We start from the raw sequence: 11904 nt of genomic DNA on the forward strand, positions 1-11904 counted from the left end.
AGGGCGCAACGTCAGTTTCATCGCTCTATTTCTGCACGGCCATCATTTGTTTTTTGTTGTGACAGGAGTCCTTCACAGCTCATATTCTTTTTAATGCGTGTAAGCAGGGTGTAGGTCTTATTTATTAGGATAGTTTTATTTAAAAATGCGGTATTTTTATTGACACTAATATTTAATTATCTTAATCCTCATTTATAGTGTGCCGAGTTCACTAAAAAGCCACGTCTGGTCAGTACGTTCATAAAGGTCGGATGACAGGTGAGAATTTGGGTTTTACTCTAAAAAGACATAATGAGCGACAGCGTTCATCTAAGTTGGACAAACACGGGTAAAGACGACCAAACCCCCGCAGCCGCGGACAGCAGCACCACTCCGTCCGACCAGGAGAGCTTCCCGTACGACGCGGAAGACCCGGGCGAAGAGAGCGACGCGCCGGAGCCGAGAGACGGCGCGGTCAGTCCGGAGGAGCTCAACGACGACGACACGTCCGGGGAGAGCGAGAACGTGCCCAAGACCTGCACCTATGACGGCTGCACGGAGACCACGACGCAGGTGGCCAAAGCCAGGAAACCCTGGATGTGCAAAAAACACCGGAATAAAATGTACAAGGACAAGTACAAGAAAAAGAAAAGCGACCAGGCCATGTCCTCGGGAAAACTAGAAGTAAGGAAACGCTTATTTGGGATAAATAACAGCTTCAGCTGATGTATTAACTTTAGCCTTTATCTCAACATCATAGGCTTGTTTCAAACTGTTTTCTCTGTTCGTGATGTGAAGGAGGGCTCGGAGGAGAGGCCTGTATCTGTTACTAAGCAACGGCTGGGTACCATAGGAGACAGACCAAGCAGACCGTCCCTCATCGAGCAGGTGCTGAACCAGAAGAGACTGGTAAGAGCATGGAAACACTTGGGGGTGGCTCTAGAGTAGTTTTAGTCATATAGAGCAGTGTTATTTTTATATTATCGATATACTATTATGGTTGTTGTTAGTCTAAATGGGTTTTATCTTTATAGTTCTGGATTTCATTTTAATTTGTTTATTTTAGTCATTTTATTATGTGCTTTTGATGTATTTTTTATATTATTTTTAAATAATTTTTATTTCATGTTTTGGTCTTTATTTATCCCCCCAGTTAATTTATTTTTCACCTTAAACTTGTTTGTTACCAATGCTACATTTGAATAATTACTAACATAATTTTTCATTGTTTTCATCTAATATTTCTTACTTTATTTCTGCTTTATTTTTTTTTATCGTATAAGTTTAACCATAACTAAAATAATAAATTAATACAATTAACAAATTAAACTAATAACATTTAACTCAACTATTTTTTCATTTTTTAAATATCTCCATTTTTTTATGAGTCCTAAATATTTATATTAACCAAATATTATTTTTTAGCCGTAACGTGACGTGTCATTCAGCCAAGTATGGTGACCCATACCCAGAATTTGTGCTCTGCATTTAACCCATCCAAAGTGCACACACACACACACAGCAGTGAACACACACCTGGAGCAGTGGGCAGCCATTTATGCTGCGGTGCCTGGGGAGCAGTTTGGGGTTCGGTGCCTTGCTCAAGGGCAACTAAGTCGTGGTATTGCCGGCCCGAGACTCGAACCCACAACCCTAGGGTTAGGAGTCAAACTCTCTAACAACTAGGCCACGACCCCGTAACTTATCATTAGCTGATGTTGTGTTGTTTTTGGGTTTCAGTCTCTGCTGAGGAGTCCAGAAGTCATCAGTTTCCTTCAGCAGCAGCAGCGTTTACTGACCACACAGAATCAAGCTCAAACACAGCACAACTACTGAAGACTGAAGATGTTTTACTCACCCTGTCGAGGATTTAATGCAGTCAAATATTCACAGACATTTTTAAATGAGCAGTATTCTATATTCATGTGGGAACCGTGAGCATCTATGACCTGCAGCCATCCTCAGTGGTGTGTAGAATCAACACTGCATTCAGAAAACTGGGATATCTGACAAGGATCTTATAGTACTGCTGTCATCATCAAGCTCTTGGAGATCATGAAATGAATTTGCAGCTAAATCTACTGTATAGTAACAATCCATTTGAATAGCCATCATGTTCAGCCACATGTAGTGTCATTAAGGAGTTTTAAATTAATTATAGGAAATATGAAACAGCAGCTGTTATCATAAAAAAGATTTTTTTAATCTTAATCTAATCTGTAATAATGTGACCAGTGCAAGCTACATTTTATTTTTTTGCCACAACTTGACCGTGTAGCTGGAAGTAACAGCATACAAACAGAACTGTTCAATCAGCTTTATTATTTTAAACATGGAGTAAACTCAGTAAGTTGCTAAGAGCTATCAAATGAAGTTTTATTGATCTTGTGAAAACTGATAACCTGTGGCTCTCAGCTTTAAAAGCATTAATACTTATGAATTGTTCAACTTTTTCATATTTGTGTTTGGGTTAGAAAATAAACTAGATCAAGAAAGCTGACGCAAATGAAATACAACATGAAATGTTATAAAAGGCACATATTAGCAAAAATAAGACATAAATAAAACAATTCTAGATCAAGTAACATCCTACTAACATTTCTTTGGCTTCCTATTAGAAAGATTCTGTCTGAATTTATCTCAGCTACTACATGCTCTGAAGTAGTAGTGTTTATATATAAATGTAACATTTATCTAACCACTGCTTATTTAACAGCATGATATTGTACATATTTCCTGGCTGATCCTATAGAAGTACCATAAAATCCACTGAAAAGATACTTTAACAAGAGAAAGAGCATTATGTGTCTTGGGGAGTGCTATAAATGTCTATAGGAGAACTATATTCCTCTTGTTCTGTAATGCATTAGGACACAGAGGAAATAGGATTGTGTGGGGAGCCCATCTGGGTCAGAACTTTGTCTAGCCACTGCAGCGGCCCGTGCAGGTGGATTTCTATCCAGCAGGGGGTACTGGTGACGTCCTGACGGTGGTATTCTGCTCCCCAGCCCTGGGAAGAGGACATATTTCATTCTCAATCATTGGGAGTGTCTACTACAACTAAAGCAGCAAACAAGTTTAAAAGCAAATCAACAACAAAAATATAAAAATGTAAAAATATTAAAATAAAAGCATGCAAATCATTTCCAATTGCCCAGCAGCAAAATGAATTGCAAAAAAACATACAACTCTTCCAATTCATAATTTAACAAAAATATTTCACAATTTGTAGTTTTTGTTTTTGTTTGCATACAAATCAGACGGAATATTGTATGTGTCGTATCAGACAGTAACTGGAAAACTCTAGAGCTATGGGATCCACAGTGTGTTTTGGCAGAGCAAGAGCCATAAAATAGTAAGCCAGAGATTAGAATAACTACCTATCATGTTTGCATAGCAACACATAGAAGATATTCTATTTGGAAGTGCTAAACACCTCAAGAGCTGTTAGCTTGTGAATGACGTTGATACCCTTTCTGTATTGTGATAATGCTAAACAGCACCTTTCAACCATACTGTTGTTTAATAAGCTTGACAACAGAATCTTATTTAAAAACTGCATATTATTATATTCATATTTAGAATAAACTATAAAAGTTGATTTTTGGATTTTAAAAGAAAAAAAAGTGTTTTCTATGCTTGGGTACCGAGAAACAGTTCTTAATCAGTTCTTTTATTCCCAGTGTAGATAACTAATCCCAGTGTAACTAGTGACTCTAATGAGTTGGTTCTTTTGCTGGTGGTAGGCAGGGTGTTGCTATGCTGTTTCAGGTGGCTGCTAGGGTGTTAACATGACCTTTATTAGCCGCTCATGATGGACAACATATTCCGTATAAATCTCTTACCTTGACAAAGCTCATCCTGATGGTGCACATCTTGGTAAGTTCATACACCACCTCGAAGCCATGATTTACCGACTGAGACAGCAGCTGGGCAAACAGCTGGTTGTTGAAGATCTTCAGGCTGCATCCACTCGGGATCTTGCAGACAGTGGTGGGATGGAAACCGTGCTGGTAGTTACAGTTCCGACTCTGTACGAAAATACTGCTGTCACTCAGACACTCTGCGTACACCTCCCCTCCGACGTAATACAAGTGCACACCTAAAACAGAAGAGGAAAAAAAAAATGCACATTTATCGTTTTAAGTCATAAACATGTACCTGGAATGTACTTTTATCTTAATTAATGCACATTCCTGATCTTGTCACTTTATAAAAAAATGTATATAATTGTTTCAAATGTTCTTTTTCTTAAAGAGCTTTCTGAATCTACTGGCATCACTAAACCAATAGTCAAGAAGTTATTTTTGTAAATTGTTTTTTTACAAGTCATTATTTTAGTAAACTTGTGTTCAGTCTTGTTCTATTCTACGATGTAAACAGTTACTTTATTACACAACAGAAATACGTTTTGTTTGTTCTTATACATTTAATTTCCATAATAATAAAATTCTCTTGAAAACAAAGTCAGATTTAGGTGTGTAATCGCCAACCTAGAATTATGAATTCACTATAGACAGATACCATAAGCATTTAAGACACATCATTAGCTAAAATGAACTATTATAGCATTTCTGTTAATTAAAATAAAGTTGGTAAAAAATCTAATATAAATATTAGATGAAAAACAAAATAAATGTAAATGCTGCCTTGGCATCTAACTGAAATACATTTAAGATGAAGCACTCAATTGACTAAGTGCAAATAAATAAAAACTAAAACTGAAGTACAAATAAATTTAACTTATATAGAAATACATTCAACTTAAATAGTAGTATTAAAAAAGGCACAAAATCAAAGGCACATAAAATGATTGAAAATCTAACTCAAATTAAAATATAAACTTAAAAAAAAGCTCATTGATAATATTTATAAAAAGTATAACAGTATATAAATAATGCTAAAACAACAGGTCCTTTAACATCTTAACATCGTTAGCACAAGCACAAAGTTCACACATAAAACAGTATATCCACATTTGAACTTGGTAAATCCCAGAAACCATTATCCCCAAACCCAGCATTCATCACGTTTTATCACGTGCCAAGCGGAAACCTTAATAATCTCCACTCTCCTGAAGCTTCCCAACCTGGATTTTGTCATTGTCCTTGGCGCTCTTCCCACCAGGATCTCTCACACAAGCAGATAGAACTCACACTTGGCCTCCGTCCATCTGTGTGTATGTGTGCATATTTCTCCCTGTCACTGCTGTAACTTATGACAACACTTTATGTCTTTCCAACACTGGCACGGTGACGCTCATCTAGTGCCCTGAGAAAAGCCAACATTTGGATAATGTGGACTCTATCAGTCTCGCTGGCTTTCTGAAGTGCAGTGTTGACTGGAAAGCACTATCTGGTGCAATAAAACAGTGTCCAGCAAGTGGTGATTTTTTCTTTTTATTGCTTTCTCTTGGAACTTAATCAACTCATGGAAGACATTATCAGCAGCTTGGTTTTCTCAGAACAACTGAGTGTCCTGTCTTTTTTCGGATACAAAAAACCTCATCAAACACAAAAATAGAAGAAAAAAAAGAATTGTAAAACTTGAAACAAACCTTTGCCTATGTGTCTGCGAGTGTGTTCAATGGTGGAGTTTCGGTTGACGTTGGATAGTAATCCGAGGCAGAAGCGGTTCTTGTTGTTGGAGGGGTCCGTGAAGCCGTCCACGAGGATGCTCCTGGAAGAGGCATGGAACGTCTCACCCACCCTGTTGTTTAGTTCATAATACGCCACTGAACACCAGTATTCTGGTTCCTCATAACACACTGGCCTCAAGTCTAGAAAAAAAATATATATAATGTATCATATCTCACCATATTATGTACCATATTCATGATGCATTTTAATTAGAAATAATGTCATCATCATGATTAAACACTTTCATTGTTTGGACACACCAGATTGGTTTTATTTTTCTCAAGGTTTCGATAAAAGTTTTAATCTTCTTAAATGTTTTTAATTAGAAATTAGATTTATATGCAAATATAAATAGAGATTAATAAATTCAAAATAGGGGTGAATCCGCGGTAAATTCCCTCAGGTGTGTGATTTCACATAGAGCAGCTGTTACTACACAGGGCCGTTGTTAACTGAGAAGATGCGCAAATCCACATTCATTTTCAGCGTTTATTTGCGCAGCTTCTCAGTTAACAACGGCTTTGTGTAGTAACAGCTGCTCGATGTGAAATCACACACCTGAGGGAATTTACCGCTGATTAGAGAAACGGCTTTACTGACGAGATGCACATTAACAATCGGCCGATCGTGATCGGAGCACCCCTAATTAAAAATTTACTTGAATTTGTTTTAAACCAATAGGTTAAGGCTTGCTAACACCAAGAACAATAACTATATGACACATCCACACCGATACATGAAAATGTTGATTTTAAGCGCTAGCTGCAGTTTTGTCATTTGCAGCTTTAAATACTCAGGGTCTTTAAAGTCGGGTGGATTTTGATTGGCTCATTGTCAATGTTATATCAATTGTTTAACATTTTTGACACTACATCATTGTTTAACATTTTTGACAGTACATAACTATTTTTCATATTTTATTTTTATTCTAAAATGAATTATTTTAGTACTTTTTAAATAACTTTTTTTCTAATCTTTCAATTTAGCTGCATTTTTTTTAGTAATTCAATGTATTTTATTTATTTCAATTATTTGCCAAGTGAATATTTCTGTATAATTTTAATTTAAAGCTCGAGTTTTCATCTAATATTAACATTTTCAGTTTTATTTCAATAAAAAAAATTTTTCAACATTTTTAGTTACCAATAACAACATAAATGAGGTGTGTTCAAAGCTTTTGCACATTTCAATGTACATTAAGCACAGTAAGTATATTTAGTCGAGTGTCCCACCTCTATGCGGGGCTGACAGAATGAGTTTATTGGGGTTGGAGGTCTCTCCAGGTTTCACATCCTCAGATGGAGTGGTCTCCATTATACTGTAGGGTGGTGGAGGCGTCTCTGCTGTGAATGACCAAGATGATTGTATAAATGTATGCAACTCGCTGGCACTATACTTAAATGAAAGGGTTAGTTCACTCAAAAATGAAAATGATGTCATTAATGACTCACCCTCATGTCATTCCAAATCTGTAAGACCTCCGTTCATTTTCGGAACACAGTTTAAGATATTTTAGATTTAGTCCGAGAGCTCTCTGTCCCTCCACTGAAAATATATGTACGGTATACTGTCCATGTCCAGAAAGGTAAGAAAAACATCATCAAAGTAGTCCATGTGACATCAGAGGGTCAGTAAGAATTTGTTGAAGCATCGAAAATACATTTTGGTCCAAAAATAAAAAAAAATACGATTTTATTCAGCATTGTCTTCTCTTCCAGGTCTGTTGTGAGTGCGTTCACTACGCTGTAGATGTATGATGCTGCGGACATGTTTTCTGGTGCGCCCAATAACATAGATAACCCGTTAGTAGCGTCTTACGACAGCAGCGTCACTGCAGTCTTGTGAACACGCTCACAACAGAAACGGAAGAGTAGACAATGCTGAATAAAGTCGTAATTTTTGGACCAAAATATATTTTCGATGCTTCAACAAATTCTAACTGACCCTTTGATGTCACATGGACTACTTTGAAGATGTATTTATTACCTTTCTGGACATGGACAGTATACCAAAGATGAACGGAGGTCTTATGGGTTTGGAACGACATGAGGTTGTCATTAATAACATAAATTTCATTTTTGGGTGAACTAACCCTTTAAGATTCAAAACTTCCAATAAAACACTTGAGAAATCACTGCTATTGAGTGTCCATTTGTTGTACCTGTAATTTGGAAGGGGCTCCCAGAGTCAGTGGCACTGCTGGGGGAGTTGGGGTAGCTGTGTGCAGCCGGGGACTGGTTTAAAGAGCTAGAGGGAGATGAAGAGAATGAGCTACAGGGCATCACAGGGAAGGAGTCTGGGTAAGTGGCATTTTGGGGCATGAGAGGCTCGTTGTGTAGGGAAGCATTCCGGAACTTTGCCAACAAGCTATGCTGGGGATTGAACTCACTGTGGCGTGGCACAAGGACCGGAGGTAGAACTGTTTAGAAAAAGAAAAAAAGTAAGAACACAACTTACAGATCCATAAAGCAATAATATGTAAAAAAAATAAAAGTGGTTTGTGTATCGATCTCTACCTGGTGTCTCCACACGGCGGTAATGGTATGGATTGATGCAGATCTCCTTTTGTTTAGAGCCGAAAGGAAACTCGCAGCAGTCCAGTGCTTTGAGCTCATGGTGGGACTGAAGATCCGGCCAGCGCCACACTCTGCAGTAGATAACATGCGGCAGACCTTTACGATGGGACACCTGGAGCCTTCCATCCAGGGATCGAGGGATAGTAACACATTTACTGGGCTGGCCAGGAGAGCTCAGAGCCTTTTCCAGTTCCTCCATGGCCCCTTTCTTCTTCTTGAGCTTCTTTACGAGGGAATCCACAGCTTTTTCTGCCCACTTTTCCTCCTCATCTCCTTGTTTCCAGCCCAGCAACCTTTTCACAGCTGGACTAGTGAAGGAGAAGAGGGATGTGATGGATGTGGTGGAGTGCATCATGGGATGGGGCGACACCAGGGACTGGATTTTTCTCAAAGCTTGGGGCAGATCTCTTTTAACTCACTCCAACCCAGGAGCCTCAGTTTATTCCTCTACAGACAAGATACAGGCGGGTATAGAATAAACCCCCTGACAGTGATTTTTCGTCAGGCAGTCAGACGTTTTTATCTGGTGAAAGAAACAAAGCAGCAAGTCAGAATTGCATTAATAAAATTATAATTGAATTTGCATTCAATTAATTAATTGCTGTTAATTTCAAATTACTTAACATTTTTAAAAGTTATCCAATTATTTTACATTTTAAACTTTTACATTTTAAACTTTTAAATTAAGCTTTAATTAGTTAGACTTGAATTAACATTAAAAAAATGATTTAAATCAGTACAAATGAAAAGTTCAAAAATATGGACATAATCATATAACTATTTACATTGTGGTCAAATAAATCTTTTTAACTTTACACAAATGAAAAAAATACTTTTTGCATCATGGTTATGTGAATTAGTGACGAATTGTCGTTTGATGTCAAGAAAAAAAAGACAAACAATGCTAAAATCTAAATGAGTATTAAGCTAAATGGCTTCATTTTCTTCAAGCAAAATATAATTTCTTGCTTCTTATTATTTTGGGTTGAAATTTGACATGGTTGTTTTCGTTCATGAGATTCGCCCTATTTGGCTGTATTTTACTGATGCAAAAACTAAATTTTCCTACGCAGATCTTAAGATCTTATCCTGAAGCACATCTGTGCATGCTGGGATTTATGAATTAATGGTGAGTTATTGTTTTTGTCAACAAAGTGTTTCTCACTGGACCTCATTCGTCCTCTCCTTCTCTTGCTGAAGCTTTCTGATGCAGAATACGATCTGCTGAAAATCAATGTCGTTTGAGCATTTGAAACCAGAGATGCATGCTTCCAGCTTTGGCTAGACTAGTCAAATAATAGCTTCTGAAAATATTACTGCATGCTATACTAGAGGTGTTAACACACCCCTAACAAAATAAAATAACCAAAGGAGAAAAATTAGGCCATATAGGACTAAAGGCGATGCATGAAATGATGCTTTGGTTTCAAATAAGCACAGGCAGGCAGATCAGTTGAGGGTGAATTCATCTGCTCTGTTCTCAAAGGCAGTGTGTCCTTATGAAACTGGCGTCTGGAAGTCTGAGTGCTGAGATAGGCTTAATCACCTAACTCCCCCGCAAACGCGCATACACATCCTTCCCATCAACCTCACTTTGTTTTTGTTTTTTGCGTCAAGAAATGTTTTAATGTTACATTTAGCACTTATTAAAAACCATTCTAGGTGTAATAACTGTCACGTCGTATCTCTATAAAGTAGCATCGTTAAACAGCAAGTGGCATCCCAAACAACGCATACATTTAAGCAGCCTATCTTGTTAAAACGGTCTAATGTTACATGCAAGAAGTTTCAACGTGAGAAAAAAAAGTAAAGTGTGACAAAATAAAAATAAAAAGTTAAAACACAGACACTTGTCAGGACCTGTTCTCATAGTTTAGAAAAGTTGTCTTTTTTAAATCCTGAAATAAATGCTACATAATATCAAAAGTGCTATTTAACACGTTTTATTCCTTACCTTAATGTGCCGAGTCGAAAAACGATCAGAGTTGTCGGGTAATTCCGCGAAACAGCCGAGCGCTGAATCTCGCGCCGACTGGAGGTGTACAGCGCGCGTGTTTGGATGGACCGAGAGCAGCGGCGTCAGTCTGACTGGAGCCTCAGCGCCTTCGTGCGGAATTCATCCGCAGCTCCTGGAACTCTCCCAGGACGTCAGACACACTGGGCTCATCCCATTCAAAGAGACTCACTCACAGGCCTTTTGTTGAGAGAAAACAGACCATTGTGGGCAGCAGCCTTTCACTTTTAATTCATTTTTAGGGTCAGGTGACAAGTGTGGCCAGTTGTTTTCCCTTTCACAGGAAGTGATGCACCTTTTTGACCGAGGTTGTAAAGTGAAAGATAAGTTTTCCTGACTTTTTTCAGCCTAATTTTCAAGAGCGCTAATTATTCGGATACTTTCAAGCTGTCAACCTTACAAAGGAATTCCTGTTAGAATTTGGAAAGAAAAAAATCGGTTGAGGTTCATGTAACGTAAGCGCGACCCAAACTGTAGTTTGATGACTGCCATTTAAATATTAGTTATACGTAAATACATAACGAAAGTAATAAATAGTAAGAGTAGTACTTTAGTCAACGTGCGACCAGATTTTTTTTCGGTTACGCAGAAAACGCTGTTGCTATGGTAACCTTAAGGGAACACAACCTATGATAACGAACGCCTTCTCATTAACTTGTAGGATAACCTCACATTCGCGGATACTAAAAGGTTGTTTGTGTACCCTGTAGAACAATATGTTATATATACTTATGTTTTAAAAAATAAGTACGTCTCAGTGTCAGTTGACATCGCCCAACCTTTTGTTTCGCCATCCTTTGAGGGGTCTTAATTAGGTGGTCTATCCCACACAACTCGTAACCTGCTAATTTCAACGCTAAATATGGGACGCTGGAATTAAAAGGTAGGCTATTTTATTTAATAATTTAGACGAAGTAAAAAAAAAACTAACAGGTGTTCATAATTTAAAAAGCATGCTCTATTCTCTGTGAAGACATACGAGATATATTTTAACACTTGAAAAGTATAAGCTTGTTTAAATTAAAATATAAAATAAAAAAAGTTTCAGTGCTAGATTGGCGGAGTGCCAAATCGTTTATCGATAGCTCTACTTTTCGTGCGCTCCTCGGCGCGGATGGATACATTTCGATTGTGTGCATACAGTGACTTGTCTAGTTAATGACGCAAGCCAGGATGGCGACAGAGAGTCTAGAAGTTTGACATTTTCACAGTTTACAACAACTGCAGGGGAACGTAACAATACTCCCAATAATGACAGCTCGCATATCTAGTGCTCTATTTGATCAAATGAGTTTGACAGGGGGAATTCGCTTCCAATGAAAGTGCACCGCAAAAGGATCCTCTTCAATCAAGTTGAACAAGATCATATTATGTTATTGACGAGGCTCTGTTATATTTAGGGCGGGGAAAATGCAATACATCAATAGCTTCTTAAATCACTGATGTAAAAAAAAGTGTCAGTATAAAATATTGAAAAATGCCCTTAATAAGAGTGGCTGACAAGATACAGGGGCTAAATTAGAACAAATGCCTTCCTGGTGGAGAGAAAGGGAGGGCAAACAGGATACTCTCTCCAGGGTGCAGAGCAGCCCATTGAGTAAACCACATTAAAAAAGCACTGAGTACATGCCAGACCATTGACCATTTCAGTCGGTCAACTGTGTTTAAACCTTATATATGAGTGGAATGAGCTTGT

At 37.8% G+C, this 11904-nt stretch overlaps 2 protein-coding genes across 3 annotated transcripts; one reads left to right on the forward strand and one right to left on the reverse strand.

Moving 5' to 3' along the window:
• Positions 1 to 14: 14 nt before the first annotated feature.
• Positions 15 to 2476, forward strand: LOC113054456 (regulatory factor X-associated protein-like). The gene is made up of 4 exons (XM_026220036.1): positions 15 to 99; positions 199 to 663; positions 778 to 888; positions 1720 to 2476. Exons 2-4 carry the CDS (start codon positions 292 to 294, stop codon positions 1813 to 1815), a joined length of 579 nt encoding a protein of 192 aa, XP_026075821.1. The 5' UTR covers positions 15 to 99; positions 199 to 291; the 3' UTR covers positions 1816 to 2476.
• LOC113054453 (mothers against decapentaplegic homolog 9-like) lies at positions 2335 to 11083 on the reverse strand. Of its 2 annotated transcripts, none has more exons than XM_026220033.1 (7): positions 10149 to 11083; positions 8135 to 8717; positions 7780 to 8037; positions 6851 to 6958; positions 5537 to 5758; positions 3825 to 4081; positions 2335 to 2989 (listed from the first exon to the last, which is right to left on the reverse strand). In XM_026220033.1, the coding sequence occupies exons 2-7, from the start codon at positions 8547 to 8549 to the stop codon at positions 2846 to 2848; spliced, it is 1404 nt and encodes a 467-aa protein (XP_026075818.1). In that variant the 5' UTR covers positions 8550 to 8717; positions 10149 to 11083; the 3' UTR covers positions 2335 to 2845. The 2 variants fall into 2 exon arrangements, with proteins under 2 accessions (XP_026075818.1, XP_026075817.1); XM_026220032.1 differs by having other exon boundaries at positions 6851 to 6961; positions 10149 to 11082.
• Between the last annotated feature and the right edge of the window lie 821 nt (positions 11084 to 11904).

The sequence above is a fragment of the Carassius auratus genome, chromosome 35 (genome assembly GCF_003368295.1).
Source record: "Carassius auratus strain Wakin chromosome 35, ASM336829v1, whole genome shotgun sequence".
In the NCBI taxonomy this organism is placed as follows: Eukaryota; Metazoa; Chordata; class Actinopteri; order Cypriniformes; family Cyprinidae; genus Carassius; species Carassius auratus.

Bases quoted from the DNA above. Each gene is read 5' to 3' on its own strand.
- LOC113054456 (XM_026220036.1), top strand. From the start codon at position 292: ATGAGCGACAGCGTTCATCTAAGTTGGACAAACACGGGTAAAGACGAC. The intron at 664-777 runs GTAAGGAAACGC...CGTGATGTGAAG, and splicing joins TGTCCTCGGGAAAACTAGAA to GAGGGCTCGGAGGAGAGGCC. The intron at 889-1,719 runs GTAAGAGCATGG...TTTGGGTTTCAG, and splicing joins TGCTGAACCAGAAGAGACTG to TCTCTGCTGAGGAGTCCAGA.
- LOC113054453 (XM_026220032.1), bottom strand. From the start codon at position 8,549: ATGATGCACTCCACCACATCCATCACATCCCTCTTCTCCTTCACTAGT. The intron at 6,962-7,779 runs GTACAACAAATG...GGTCATTCACAG, and splicing joins GAGCCCCTTCCAAATTACAG to CAGAGACGCCTCCACCACCC. The intron at 4,082-5,536 runs GTTTGTTTCAAG...CTTCTGTTTTAG, and splicing joins TCGCAGACACATAGGCAAAG to GTGTGCACTTGTATTACGTC.